At 40.9% G+C, this 15,491-nt stretch overlaps 1 protein-coding gene across 1 annotated transcript in view; it reads right to left on the bottom strand.

Annotated features, from left to right (window-relative positions):
• The window catches only part of PKP4 (plakophilin 4), a 53,016-nt gene that overhangs the window by 24,890 nt on the left and 12,635 nt on the right, over positions 1-15,491 (bottom strand). Inside the window, 4 exon segments of the mRNA XM_010001081.1 lie at positions 5-130; positions 1,432-1,622; positions 1,774-1,905; positions 5,494-5,528. Of these exon segments, the coding sequence (XP_009999383.1) occupies positions 5-130; positions 1,432-1,622; positions 1,774-1,905; positions 5,494-5,528 (484 nt within the window).

The following is a 15,491-nucleotide window of genomic DNA, read 5'->3' as shown; positions in this document are numbered from 1 at the left end:
GGGAGCCCTGCGCGGTGCGCAGCGACCCGCGGGACGGGGACGCGCCCGCCGCGTAGGAGGGAGACTGAGCCCGGGATGGCACCGAGCTGACGCGTCGCATGGCGCGGTGGGTCGCCGCGGGCACCGGAGGCTGTCAAAGGCAAGAGTGTTGGTTAGTTTGGTCACTGCGGCCAGGGAGGGGCTGCTTGGCTCCTGCGAGACAGGGAATTCGACCGGGTATGCACACAGCTCAAGCTTTCCTGTAAAGTGACTTTTTTTCTAACCAGTATTTCTTAATACATTAAAATGGCAATTTAACATTAAAAATAATCCGACCCCCATTCTTTTCAACTTGCAATGTGAATATGCACCTGTGCTTCTCCCCTCACTACTCGACCACTTTGGAAATTCAGGAACAGTGATGCAATGAGTCCTTGTGTCAGCTAATCAAGTTTTGCCCATTCCTGTCTTGCTATCATTGTGGTTAATGAAAAATCATAGAATCATCAAAACATCATGGTTGGAAAAGACCTCGAAGATCAACAAGTCCAACCATAACCTAAATCCCCCAACCATAACCTAACTTAACCCATTCAGTGCTTAAATCATGTCACTAAGCACCACATCTACATTTCTTTTAAACACTTCCAGGGATGGTAACTCCACCACCTCCCTGGGCAGCCTGTTCCAGTGTCCAACCACTCAGTAAAGAAACTCTTTCTAATACCCAGCCTAAACCTCCCCTGGAGGAGGGGAGTCCTTTGACTTCAAGGAACTGCTTGGTGAAATCCAATGAGACAGGGTACCAGAGGGTAGAGTGGCTCAGGAGAGTTGGTTAATATTTAAGCGCTGTTTCCCCCAAGCTCAAGATTGGAGCATCCCAAAGAGTAAGAAATCAAGTAAGAGAGCCAGGAGACCTGCATGGTTAATCAGGGAGATACTGAACAAAGTCAAGCGTAAGAAAGAAGTTTATAAATCATGGAAGAAGGGGCTGACCAGTTGGGAGGAATACAAGAATGTTGTCAGAAGATGTAGGGATGCAACAAGGCAAGCTAAGGCCTCCTTAGAATTAAACCTGGCAAGGGAGGTCATAAATGCTTATATCTCCAGGGGGTGTCAGGAGGATGGGTCCACTCTCTTTTCAGCAGTGTGCAATGAGAGGACAAGGGGCAATGGGCACAAGCTGGAGCACAGGAGGGCCAAGCTAAACGTACAGAAAAACTTCTTCACTGTGAGGGTAACAAGAGCACTGGGACAGGCTGCCCAGAGAGGCTGTGGAGTCTCCTTCTCTGGTAACATCCCAAAGCCATCTGGATACATTCCTGTCGGTGACCCTGCTCTGTCAGGGGTTGGACTAGAGGATCTTCAGAAGTCCCTTCCAGCCCTGATGACTCTGTGACTGTGCCACAGATCATGTACAGATAGAGATGAAGTGTCCTATTTTGAGCATACCTGGACTGATGTCTGCCCCTCAGCTCGTGAGCTCCTCACCAAATGGTTATTGGAGTTTCCAACCAGGGAATGCTGCTGTCTGCTTTCTGACTTGCTCAAGTTTTGGCTGTTATGGAAACTGCTTACTTCCTGGTAACCACTGTCGGAATAAGAATTCATTTGTGTTGAACTTCTTGAGTTGCCAACGGACCCTGTAGATATGAAGCCAGTGTAAGAATAAAACCATCAAACAACTTCACAAAAAATTATATAACTTTGTTATTTGTTGCATTCATAATTGCATTACATTTTTACATGCCAATACAAAAATATATTCTAATATTTAAAATGCATACAACAGACCCTCACTTTCATGGAGAGATGTCTGTTCTGGTGAGTAGAGGTTCCCTTGTTCTGGTTCTGTCCTAATGTTATAGGCATTGGTATGAACACTCTCTGACACTTGGGGTTTGTTTACACCGGTGGGCGGAGGATCTGAAAGAATAAACCAATTAGATAAATCCAATGTTTCACATTTAACTTTTCCTGCAAACTTAATCATCACATTTTTCTCACACATGCTAACAAAGAACTTACTTTCAACATCAGCAGTCCACTAGCAGACAGGTATCATCTACCAAACTAAATGAAAAGAACATTAATACTAATGTCCAAGAATCTTGTTTCCTGTGGCTTTGATATAGTTCTACAATTCTAATTTGTCAAATGTACATTCCAACCGATTTTAATGGAAAATGTAATTGATTACCTAGCAAGTCTACCTGGCAGAGTAGAGACATTGTGCAACTGTGTTGTAGTGCACGGAGGACAATTACCACTTGTCTTAAAGTCCTGTATCTCAAGAGCTTCTTCAGTAAAAGACTGAGGTGAATTTCATCCCTGCTTGTGGACCATCAACACAAGTTGCTGCAAATTTTATACATCTTTTACTTCATATATTACTATCCATATGTTGACTTTTTAATAACACTTAAGCTAACTTCACTTCTAAGAATACTAGCTGAACATTAAGGACAGCAAAATAAAGTGTCATCATACAAATAGAAAGCATGTTTGAACATGATACAAATACCAGATTTAAAAGAAGAAACCTAAAAAATCAATACAACGTAGAAATTACTGGCAGTAAGCACAGCTATTTATCAGTAGTACGTTTTTAAGTCAAAAACATCTAGTAAAATTTGATGCTAATTAATTTCTTATAATAGGAGTATAATGACCACATTTAATTAGGATTTAATAAGAAGTGTTACTTCACTTCCATTGATCCAATCACCAGTATGCCTAGAAATGACAGAGAACCAAGACTGAAACATCTCACTTCCCCAGCTCCTGTTACACTCCCTCAGTAACAGATGGTAACAGACATTGGTGGGTAGTACATGTTCTTGGGAGTAAAAAACTTGTGGGGACCGGGACATGTAGATTATGTTCAACTTCAATAATTTAATCTTCACTCTTTTTTGCTTAAATAATACAACAGCCTGTCATTTCAGTTATTCAATCTTACATGATACTAAATCAATGTCAAACTGACAGATAATCAGTTTTGGGAGAAACACACAAGAAGAATAAAGTTGCATTGTGCAGTGCCATGCAGCTGTTCCTCAGACAGAGGTCAGAACCAAAGTCTGCCTTCCTGCACTCATCTGCCACCAAGCAAAGGCTTTCACAGTGCTAAAAAATAAGATTGTTTAGGCTCTCTAACAAAGGCAAGAATGCACAACAAAATTCATTGTTGTCTTTCCTTCTGCTACTATAAATCATGAGGAGAGTGCCCTGAATAAAATAATAGCCTTTTTATAAATGCCTGCTGAGCTAATATTCTATTTATAAGCATCTGCAAAGCATAATTTCTTATTTCTGTTAAAAAATGCTGTATAATTCTACAGATGCAAAAAGCAGTTACAGCTGGAGTCATATCACATCACCTGCTGATGTTTTTTGGTATCACCTACTATCTGCACTCAGGAAACAAAGGTGATGTAAGGGAGTGTTTCCATCCATCTTCAGTATTTTTCAGATTGCAGTTGGTAAAGCACTGTCTAGTGACAGTTGTTCAAAACAAAGCTCAAGTGAAGCTCTAAGTAAGTACAATCTACAATCATGCTATAATCACATCATAACTGTAAACATAAAATGAAATGTATGTCAGAAAATTCTATGCAAAGAATGTATTGTTTTCAAACTTGCCCATTGCTGAGCCTTTACTCCAGAAAAGTCTTCCTTTGGATACAGAGATGTGACAAGTACACATCCAGATGTGCATTAGTGCACACAGCATTTACACTGAAACATGATTTTTTCCCCTTAAGTGACTTCTAAGCAGGGATGTGCAGAGGAGATTTCTAAAGGAAAGAAACAAATGGGAGGAGAGAATTAAAGGATAAAATAAAAATATGAGCTGAATAGATGAAAAAAGAGAGGAACTAACAGAAAGTCAAGGAGGAAAAACAAACAATAGACAAAGAAAATGTTATAGGAAAACCAAAGGACATTAAAAAATGAAATGCAATTGGATGAGATGAATCAGCAAACAATGACTGAGGTCTGCTGGAAGATATCTTTACCAGTTATGAACATTATCTAACCAGGGGAAATAATGTGATTTAAAAAAAAAAAAATAAAAAAAATTCCCATTGACAGAAAAGTACAAGTAGGTTCTCAATTACTTGAAAAAAATAAATTCGTCTTCTGTTTAAAAATGTTGCTAAAAGAATACCTGAAAAGCACCACTATGACTAGCAAAATTGAAATGCCAAGACAAGTAGGCTGTTGAGAATATTAGATTTAAACAAAAGGAAATAAGCTCATGGGTTCCTAATCTCAGCTGAGGAGAGACCACGGAGGCAACTGGAATCCAGGTAGGTACAATTATACTCAAGCTCAAGAGCTTGATCTCTATATAAAATAAAGTTTAAAAAGAAACCATACAAACAGAAAGAAGAAGGGGAAGTAGATAGTTTGAGAGACTTATTTAGTCATAATTTAGTCATAATTATCATAAGGATGTATATGCTTGAGTGAAAAAGCAGATAACTACGACATGTTATTCTTTGTACAGCAGAAATTGGGTAGCTCTTAAAACTGCCTGTAGCCCTATATAAATATATTAGCACCATGCAGAACTTGGCTAATGAAACTTTTCACAAGCCACCTAAAGTGCTGATGGCATTTTGGTTACATCAGACCATTCTTGCTTAACACAACATCCTGCCAGGAGCACAGGATTGAAGCAGAGCAACTCGACCCTGTGCAAAAAGCAATTTGCAGGGCATCAAGGTCCCACTTTTGGTCCTGCTGTGTGGCTTCAAAATGAGGGCTTCTGAACATACACATCACCACTCTAAAGACACAACCACTGCTCAGAAGATGGACTTTTCAGTATTAAATATTTTAACTGATGAAAAAAACCTAACTAGCTAAATGCTCTGACCTGTGAAGGACAGATGGGATTACTTCAGCAGACACCTGAATGCCTCTTTTAGATGCAGTCCTATCCATGACACCAATATTCTCAAGAGTGGATGTAGAGGTGCCAGAAGACAAATGTTTCTTGTTTTGGAAAGAAAGTTCAAGCATCCTGAGAAACAAAAATAGAAAAAGCACTCTCCAAAAAACCTTCGCTTGCTGAAGATTTTCTCAGTTAAGTAAGAATATCTGTAAAAAGACAATCAGTTTTGAGCTTGCAACAAGCAGTATTTTTGCATGATCCTTACCTGCCAAGGGGAAGGGGACTCAATGCCCAAGACTTCTGCTAGAGTCACATCTCACACAAAAATGCAAAGGCACAAAAAGGTACAAGAAAAGTAACTGCAACTACCTCTAAGCTAAAAAAAACTTTTACAGTAACAGAGGAACAGAAAAGTCTCTTCATGTGTGAGAAAGAGGATATTAATGTTATCTTTTAGAAGAGATACTTGTAACAGACAGATCCACGGCATTGCTGCTAATGTTCAGTTCACTTCAAAAGCAGCAGTGAATGCCAAGGAAAGAAAGTGTATTGTGCATAAAGCAAAATGTACACATAAGAGATCAAAATGTACACATAAGAGATAATACCTGATGATCTCCAAGGAAATGACTTCTCAGTAGAGCTGCAGAAAGAAAAAAAAAACAAAAATAAAAATTAAGCAGGTGGCTAGTCTGGATTTATTTTTCTTTTAACCAAAGCATACAAAATTGTACAAAAAATAAAACAAACCAAATACAACAGAAAACTTTTCAAGAGCCCATGTAAATAACACCCTGCAGCACCTGACAACTAAAACGTTGGCCATTGATTTTAATTTGTATTTCCCAGTGGATCTGCCCTGGAACCTGCCAAGCGGTGACCTCTGAGTCAGGACAGGCGTGTCCCGCGCACCACCTCCTACTTCAGGTGCCAGGAGGGAAATCCAGTGTTCCCAGACACAGGAATGTGACCAGGAGCGAACAAACCCCTTCAGTGACAGCAGCATTCACTGCTTGTGGCAGGGGCCACAAAGGGACTTTGGGAATCACAATTCCACAGCATTTTGCTTCTCAGTGTAAAGCAGTTTGGAAAAAAAAATAAATGAGAAGAAACAGACCTACATTTTTTACTGTTCTTTCCTTTCCAGTTTTCCGGAGAGAATTCTGATCCTTTGCCTATGATGAGAAGTCAAACCACTTGATGTACCAGAACATGTACACCTCCAAGTGTAAACAGATTACAGAATTCAAATTGTCAAAGTTAGAGATGCCTTAAAAAACAACTATTTTACAAGATTATGCAGGTGTTTAATACTCGTGCAAACCTCTACTTCTCTTCGATTTTTCCAGTAATTATATCAAAAATATATATTAACCACTTTGTTTCTCCTAAAAAGCAGTGTTATTTCATGTACCAACACACAACTACCTTTGCAGACAAGTGCAAAATTCATCTATGCGTTAATAGAATTAGATATGTTTTTCCATAAAAATGTGTAGAGTGTTTCCTCACTCTACATATGAGCTATCAAACTTTGTATATTAAATTACTTTTGCAATTACACGCTTCACCTTTTACTTTTTTCCTCAGACTTTCTGGAAACTCAGGTCCCTATAATGAGGCGACATCATTCTGTGCTAAGCACACAGAAATATTTTGGTTTGACATACCCAAGATTACAAAACCCCCAAACACATCTCTACCCAACACATCTGGCTAACTGAACTTTCTTCACCTGTACAGGACTCATGAAGGATAAAGGTTGTTCTCACTGTGGGTCCTAAGTAGAAAGCTACTTCATGAACAATTAAACTGGTTAAGAATTTAACTCCATTCTTATTAAATTATGTTTCCAAAAGTCCAGCACCCACCACCTACTGAATTCATCATCCAATTTTGTCACCTTACAAATCAAAAGTTACCAAATCTTTCAGCTTAGTAAGTCTAATGCATTTTATTCCACTGGTTTTTTTAAACAGTGGAAGTTGGGTGAAATAATTACTACCACTGAGAAGCTGCTGCCATTAACCAGTCATTATGCTGTCTCTTCCTGGTACTAAACACCATATACCTGAAGAGAGCCCATAAGTGGTGCATTGCACTTCTAAAACCACCTAATTTTAGTCCACTATTATCCTAGAAAAATAATTATGTTAGTAGGGTAGACATGCAGGAACTATCATTTTGTTTCAGAACAGCTGGGTATGATGTATATAGTTTTCAATGAAAGAAGTTAGAGATAAATACTATTACAGTATAGCAGCTATTTTTGAATGCTATGGAAGGAAAGCAGAGGTAAAATATCAGACATATGGTCATGTACGTGAAAAGAGTTTTCTCTGCCCTTCTCAATCTGTTTGCAAGAGCACAAAGAGCAAGTGAAATAAAAACATTGCTCTTCACTAAATGCACTGAAAGTACATACACTGAGACACTAATTTTTTTAGCCAGTAACACAAATATTTGGTAACTGAAGATGGAGCATCCATACAAATTTTGCTGAAATCAATCCATTCACTTTTTTTTTTTGATCCTTTACATTTTTTTTAGCTTGATCCTTCGCATTTTTTTTCCTCAGTTGTATTTCCAAAATATTTTGAGTTTTCTGTTAGTTTGGGTTTGTTGTTTCATTGGGTTTTGTCCCTTTCTTAATTTCACACCTTTTCTTTGCCATATCACAGTTTAGTTCAAAGCTGACGGCACAAAATTGAGCCAGCTGCCAATCTGGGAAAATACAATAATCTGATAAATGGGAAAGGTTTTGTATGAGGTCATTCAGAGAGAAAACATGCCAAGTATCACTAGTACCATTTCACACTCTTCAAGCAGTAGCTCTCAGACAACACTTCCCAGCATTGGATTTCCAAGTTGGAAAAGGTGAACATTGGCCTCAGTCCAATGCTGATGACAGCTGTAGGACTTGGCCACACTGCCCAGGCAGGTCTCTGACCACCTCTGTGTGGGACAGCAGGGCTACAGAACCATACTGAAATTTAGGAAAAGCACAGAACTCTAATTTTTGCTAGGATGTCTTAAGCAGTAAGCTGGTTGTCAAAAATTATACAGACACAACTATGATCTTCAGTTTCTAGGTGGAAGAGTTACCTTAAATTCCTGGTGCTAGATACATCTTTTGCAGGTATTGTATGACATGAAAAAGTTTCAGCCTATTACCTCAGCTTGTATTCTGTAAGATGAAATATATTTCTCAATTAACAGCACCTTCTGAGAGAAAAGTTGTGATTTTCATTGCCTATCTTAACTGCTTGAATATACTGCTGTTGTCATAAAAAAGCAACAGCTGAAAATATTAAGTAGCATTTATAAAATATTTCTAAAATGGTGAAAAGCTGCAAAAAGCCAAATACATAATTCTGTTGAAAATGTATGTACTTCACACATATTTATTTAGTATTTTAGTTTAGTGCTTAGCTAGGCTTTCATTATTGAAATACATCTGTTCTGTCAGGCACCCAGCACCAAGTGGTTCATCTCAGGGCCTTGTGCTTGTGCTCAGGAAGATCTGCCAGCCAAAACCTACATGCCTGGTATAGCTGAACGGGATGTTTTACTTGTTCTTTATCTCCCATTTTAAACATCTACATCAAGAATACATTTACAAATACATGCAGTATGAGGCCTTAAAGGTTTGTATAACTCTAAATTCTTTGTATAGGGTTTTTTTCGAATAAAACTGGATACATTAAACTCCATAAACTTGTAACATACATTACAAGCAGGTAGCAACCACCAGAATCCGCGTAATGAGATTTGTATTTTTACTTTTCTTGTTGATACAGGTTAGCAGAAGTTTTAACAAATATTTTCACTAAATGAGGTAATTTTCAGTCTTCAGCTTTTCTATTAGGTATCTTCTTGACTTCATTAACACACCTAACCCCTGTGCCCACTCTGCTGGACACTGCACAAAGTACCACAGCCATCTTATGTCCCACTCACCAAACCAAGGAGTTCTATCACCAAGACCAACAGTCCAATGACTCAACAGACATTTCCAGCTGAGACAGGCAAGCACCAGTGCTCTGGGTGTGGATTGATAAAGCTGTGTCTGGAACACTGCACCCCAAAGTAGGATGCTGTTTGAAAGCCAAGACTGAGAAGGGGTTGAGACTCCCAAGCCCCCCAGCAGCAGAGGCAGCCACAGAGACCCCTGGGAACAGGGACAGTCCATGCCCTCTGGTGCCAGGCTCATTAACTCTGGACCATCACCTGCCTCTTCCTACCAGCACCACTAAGCAGGAGTTCACAAAGCAGGTCTCTGGCATGTTTGACGATCTCCAGGAAGAATCAACACTCCTTCAAGTATCCTTTTAGCTAAAAGATGCACCAGGGTAACCACCATGCCACCCACTGCCCTTTCAGTGCTTCCAGGCTTTTTCAGAGGGGGACAGGTGCCACCTCATCCATCACAGCTGTCCACTGGAGACTTCAGGTCATCCTGCATGAGCAGCAGAACGAGCAGTTACTGTAACTCAGCTGACACACAGTCAGTTACTGCACCTCCATTTGCAGACTGGAGCAGACGTACATTCACACAGAAATAACAATCCTATTTTGCAGCCCAGTCTCCTATTGGGTAAGATAAGAATTACCTACAATATTAAATCATCACTCTTCAATTTATCACCAGAGCAACTCATCAGCAATCCACTTTCTTTTGTTGTTGGTTCTTCTTGTTGTTTTTTTTCTGTGTTTTTTTTTAACGTGTTTATACATATATATATATATATGAACATCAGTAACTTGCATCAAAACCCCTTAGTTCATCAGTTGTACTGGCTTTCAAAAGCTTTGATGGAATTTCAGAATGACTTACAGCCTGGGCAAACAGAAAACAAAAATATCAATATTGGAACTATAACAAGAAATGTTGCAAGTTTCACTCACTTTTTATATAGAGAAGCAAAAACTAAGCATTTCTCTATTTCTGTGGACTCAAGACAAATGGCAGCACAGCCTATAATTTTACTAGAACATTTGGTGCTGCTGGAGTGCCAGAGCTGAAGCACCAAAGCAAAAAAACCCAGCACTCAGTATCTGAGACTTGGAACCATGTCTTCTGTATCTCAAGGCAAGTGCCATTGATCACCCACTACGACAAACATCTTAAGTACACTCTTGAAATGATGCAGTGACTGGAAACACAGTGACTCCTCAGGTCCTAAAAGTTAGAACTGGGGACCCTATAATGCTTCCTGAAGTAATTTGGTGAAACCACAACCTAGAAAATCTGCAGCACACATTGCACACCCATCACAAGTTGTATGCCCAGCTTAACCACTCACAAAATGACCTGTATGATTCTTCCAGTATTTACATTCCCAGGACTGCCTGAAGACCTGAAGTGGAAAAGTAACAAGCTGTACAAACCAGAAGGGAACACATCAATGCAAACTTCTATATAAAAAAGACAAACCCGAACTGGGCTGTGAAGAAAACATTAAAAAAACCCCAAGAATCTGCTGATGTTACATAGACCAAAGGTTCTAGTGTTATTTTTTATGCCCCCTGTCTTTTTTTTTTCCTACTAAGGAGTTAACAGAAATAAAATATAAGATAAATAAGTTAATTAGCTAAGACAGTTCTACAATAAGGGCATTTCAAAGTTCAATCAAATAGTCAAGATGGAGGAAGAGAAACTCAATGAGACTGTTTCAAAAAACAGTAGAACAAACCTAACACAGTCTATCCTCAAGTTCTAAAATTAAAATCACAAGATAACATAACTGTCTAAAATCATCAGAGAATCACAGAATGGTTTGAGTTGGAAGGGACCTTAAAGATCACCTAGTTTCAACCCCCTGCACGAGTAGGGACACCTCCCAGCAGCCCAGGCTGCTCCAAGCCCCATCCAACCTGCCCTTCAACACCCCCAGGGATGGGGCAGCCACAGCTTCTCTGGGCAACCTGGGCCAGGCTCTCACCACCCTCACAGCAAAGAATTTCTTCCTAATGTCCAATCTAAATCTCCGTTCTTCCAGTTTAAAGACATTCCCCTCACCCTTGTACCATCAGTCCCTGCCTTTGTCCCAAGTCCCTCCCCAGCTTTCCTGGAGCCCCTTCAGGCACTGGAAGGTGCTCTAAGGTCTCCCTGGAGCCTTCTCCTCTCCAGGCTGAACACCCCAACTCTCCCAGCCTGGCTCCAGAGCAGAGCTGCTCCAGTCCCTGATCATCTCTGTGGCCTCCTCTGGACTTTCCCCATGAGCTCCATGTCCTTCTTATGTTGGGGGCTCCAGAACTGGACACAAGTCTAAGAGGGCCAAGTAAATGGTTTTTTTGTTTTGGTTTATTTTTGGTTTTGTTTGGTTTTGGCTTTTGTTTGGTTTTGGCTTTAGTTTGTTTGTTTTTGGCTTTTTTTTTTTTTCTTTGTTGAGGGTTTTGTTGTCTTGCCCCCCAAAGAACTGAGACTTATTTTGTCAGGGGGAATGTGATTAAGAAAAACAATGATATACATACTCATCAGCTACAGCAGGCTCAAAGGCACAGGGGGGCTAGCAGCATGGACAGGGCAGTGTCAGCCCCCTGGGCTGGGACTTCCCAGGGAAAGATGATCCCTGGGCAGCTGGGCTGGGGCAGAGGGACAACAACTGGAGAGCACAGAGGGCCTGGGGTGATGCTGGGTACACGGGCTGGGGAGGATCCCCACAGTTCCCCCCAAACAAGTCCCGTCAATCTGCAGATGGATGAAGGTCTCCTGCACCGAGGGGCATGGGGTGGCTGGGGTTGTGACACCTCAACCCTAGGGCTTCCCCCCAGCTCATCCTGGCTGCCCCAGGGACCCCTAAATATAATAAACATCCTCATCTGTAATTATTTGTAACACATAGAACAAATTCTACAGCTATATTAAAGAAAGCTTATAATGCACTAAGTAGGAACTGTAACACCTGAAACCTCCAAAGCATGGACCAATTTCTAACAAAAGGAGACTCCTTCAATCCACCAGGAGATGGTACTTCCTCTCAATGTTTAGCACCAGCAGCTGCCAGGTGACCTCAGGACTTCTGTTTTATCCAGCATGCCAAGTAGTTCCTAGCAAGCTACTAATGATGGAATTAATCTTCATTTCTTCTAAATGGTTAGGATAAACAGGCTGCTAATATCTGTGTCCAAAATATCCTTCCAACAGTTCAATGATGATCAGCTAGAGATCCTTATATAAAAATTATTCATTAGTTAAATTCCATCAAATACCTTTTAGACTTGCTTTTATTGTACACTGAGGCTCTGCAAAGAAATTAAGTATATCTTACTTTCAGATTTAATGTAGCCCTTTGACTGATTTGTTTTCAAATTTCAGTAAGTGTAATATTTGTGTTAATAAATTAATTGGTTAAATTACTGTGACTCCTCCCCTCTTCCTGCCCAGCAGCACATGCTGATTCTAAAGGTAATTTTGATAGAGCTTATAAACTGCTGTGAAAGTTTGGTGACACCATCCACTGCAACATATGCACACAATTTCAAATACAGCTTTTGGAAACACTGAAATATTTGATACATCGCAGGAACAAAACGAAACATGTTTGTGAGAGGATAATTGCATCAGCTCACTGTGAACAGTCTTGTCAGGACAAACCTGCTGCTGCACGCCAGGGAATGCCCGAGCCCGGGGCAGCAGCCCTGGCGTGTCAGGGCCCCTCCCCTGGAACTGCAGCTCCCCAGCTGAGCCCCACAGCCTGCTGCCTGCCAAGCAAAACTACTTGCTCTGTTTACACTCCTTATCAGCACACTCCCATTTCACCAGCAATGAACGTGTGCCCATGAAATGCAATGCGTGCTCCCCTCCGAATGCACAGAGGTCACTGTCAGGGTGCACTGCTGCACTGACTGGCTCGGGAACCAAGTGCAGGCTGCACTGCAGCTGGCACTGGGCACGGCTCAGAAATGAGCCAGCCTGCTGGCCGTGACATACCCTCAGTTTTACAAAACTCAGAAGACTTCAGGTAGGCACATCATTACTCAAACTGACTGTTCAGTACCTGAAGTGTTAAGTTGTTAAGTATTTACTGTGCTGCCAAAAGGGCTTGCATTCACATCACGTTCTGATGCAGCCCAGTGTGCCACTGAAGTTCTTCTGTTAAAGTGTTAGTGACAAGCTGCTACTATAAACACGGCATTTCTCAATTTAATTAGCAAGTATGTGCCTTTTGGATTCCAATAGCACTTGAGTTTCCTGGGTCCCACACAGCAGATAACTGGCAAAAAGAAACAGTTGACTGTGAGAGTTGTCCAGCCAACTCCCACCCCAGTGGTTGGGCAGTGTGCCTCATGAAGTGAGTCTGAGAACTGACCCTTGCTACACTTTGGTATCTACCTGCATCAGCACATCTGGCAGCCCAGAACAGAACCCGTAACCGCTAACCAGTAAAGACAGATGGAATGTCAGTGGCAAAGGTGCCTGTGTTTGTAGGGGAGGCTGAACAGCCCAGTGGCTTCTCCACAGAAACCCATGCATGTTACAGCATGAAACAAAAGTAAGAGGATGCGACTGAAAGTCTGCATTGTTCATGCCATGCTATCATCTCTGATCGTGTAGTGTATAACTTGGGTAAAAATATTTACTACTTCATGGAACCCTAATCATGTATCGTGTCAGGTTCATTCTCAAGAAGTTTGCAAGTGCACAGGATGCCATCAGCATCTTAGAAGTGCTGAGCACAATACTCATTTATAAAAACAGTTATGAGAAGTAATAATTTTAACAGTCGAGTAATCTACAAGCACACAAAACTCAAATAATATTGAAATATGGGTTGCCACTGATGTAGTGCCTTCTTCTCCACCCATTACACTGCAGTCATTTGGGATCTGCAGATCCGCTCTTCTCATTTCACACTCCTCTTGAGAGCAAAACAGCCATCAGCTCCTGTCTGCAGTTTCCATTTACAGTACAGTTGTCATGCAGGTGTCTACCTTCTGGCTGCAGTAACAGCATGGACCATGCTTCTCAAAGAGCAGCCTTCCTCTGGCATGCTTATGTAGGTGACAGTATGATCCCTGGTGCCTACCTCCAGATGGTACATCCAGGTGTACATCTACACAGCCTGCACTCTATACTCTGCCAGGGGGCCAAGAAGATTGACTGAGAACCTGACTGTGCTGCTGCAGTTGAGGCTGGTGGAAGGCACTGATGTTGCATTTCCCCTTCCTTCAGGCTGTCACTGGTGCCTCAGGGTGAGCTGGCTCAGGAGGACTTGACTGACACTCCAAGCATCTTGAAGCCCAAGCTGCAGCCACCAAGGCAGGCATGTGCTGCTGCTGGAACACCTGTGACCTCATGTCTGCAGCTCCACCAGCAGCAGGAGTCCAGCATAGAAGTGGGTAAATCAGAGGCACTCCTATGATCACTGAGGTCAACAAAACCTCCAGATGGACCTCTGAAATTAAATGCTCCCAAACGTTTTCACCACATTAAAGGAGGTTAAAGCACTATCCTTGAAACAAAGCATTGTTGATTTCCTCAGAGATGGAAGTCTTGAACAAAGGATAAAAATAAGAAGGCATCTGCATCTTAAGCCTTAGTTCTGCTTGCTTTTCGAGTTTTTATCATTGCTTTGTTTTTTTAATGTAAGTCTGTCAGACAATTCTTACATGTGGCCAGGAGAAACATCATCTTGCTCTCTAAATAATTCACTTAGTGTTTCCAGGAGCAGGCTGTTAGCTGCCCTGACCAATCTCTCAACACAGCATTCAGTTCCCCAGCCTTCTCCCTGTGTCCTCTTTGTGGTTAATATCTTGTCAGCCTTAGTGCAACATTTACACCCTAGTTTGCAGAAACCTAGGGGCCTTCTTATGGCTTTAACTTGTGCTGCTGTATTTGTGTCTGCTGTGATACTGCTCCACATGATTGTTTTACCTTGATTCTTTCAACAGTTCTTCTAACCACACTAGAAGCAACTGGTTGCGAAAAAATGAAAGCATCTAATTCAAATAGATTAATTTATTTTTCAGCTTCTCACGTATCTCTCAGAAGGGATACCCACATTAAAGAATAAATATAAAAAATCTAGCCATGGCCCCACACCTCAGAACATACTGTCTAAACCAAGTTTTAGTCCATGTTCCTCAGTAAAAAAATGAAACATAGCATCATTCCCATCTATCCAGAACCAGATTCAGCCAGAATAAGAAAATTTAGAAAAATACAGTGGTCAGAGTACAGAGGTGTCTGTAAGAACTAAGAATCAAACTAGGCTTTTACTTTAAATGTGTAAAAAATTTCATTGGTAATTATGGAAAAATTATGGCCCAGAAAGGAAGAGTTTGAAGGGTTTATCTAGATTCACAAATGTACTCATACTATACTACCAACCAACTTACATGCTAGTATTTTCGCATCTTGGCAAATGATAGTATCTGATAGAAGCACAGGATCTAACTCATTGTGCAGAGACTAGTAATTGTACATTATTTCAAAAATTACACAACATTATTTGTGGGATAAGCTAACTTGGTGTGCTTCCTATGCAAAATCCGCTGGACTTGGGACATAGAACAACTTTGTCCTCTGAATTACTCAGGCAAATTCACTGAAAAAGGACATTCAAGACTGAATAAGAAGTGTTTGGAGGCATGAAATAAC

This window comes from Chaetura pelagica, unplaced genomic scaffold, assembly GCF_000747805.2.
Source record: "Chaetura pelagica isolate M959 unplaced genomic scaffold, ChaPel_1.0 scaffold26, whole genome shotgun sequence".
In the NCBI taxonomy this organism is placed as follows: Eukaryota; Metazoa; Chordata; class Aves; order Apodiformes; family Apodidae; genus Chaetura; species Chaetura pelagica.
The sequence above is the reverse complement of the archived record's forward strand: the minus strand, read 5'-3'. Positions and strand labels throughout refer to the sequence as shown.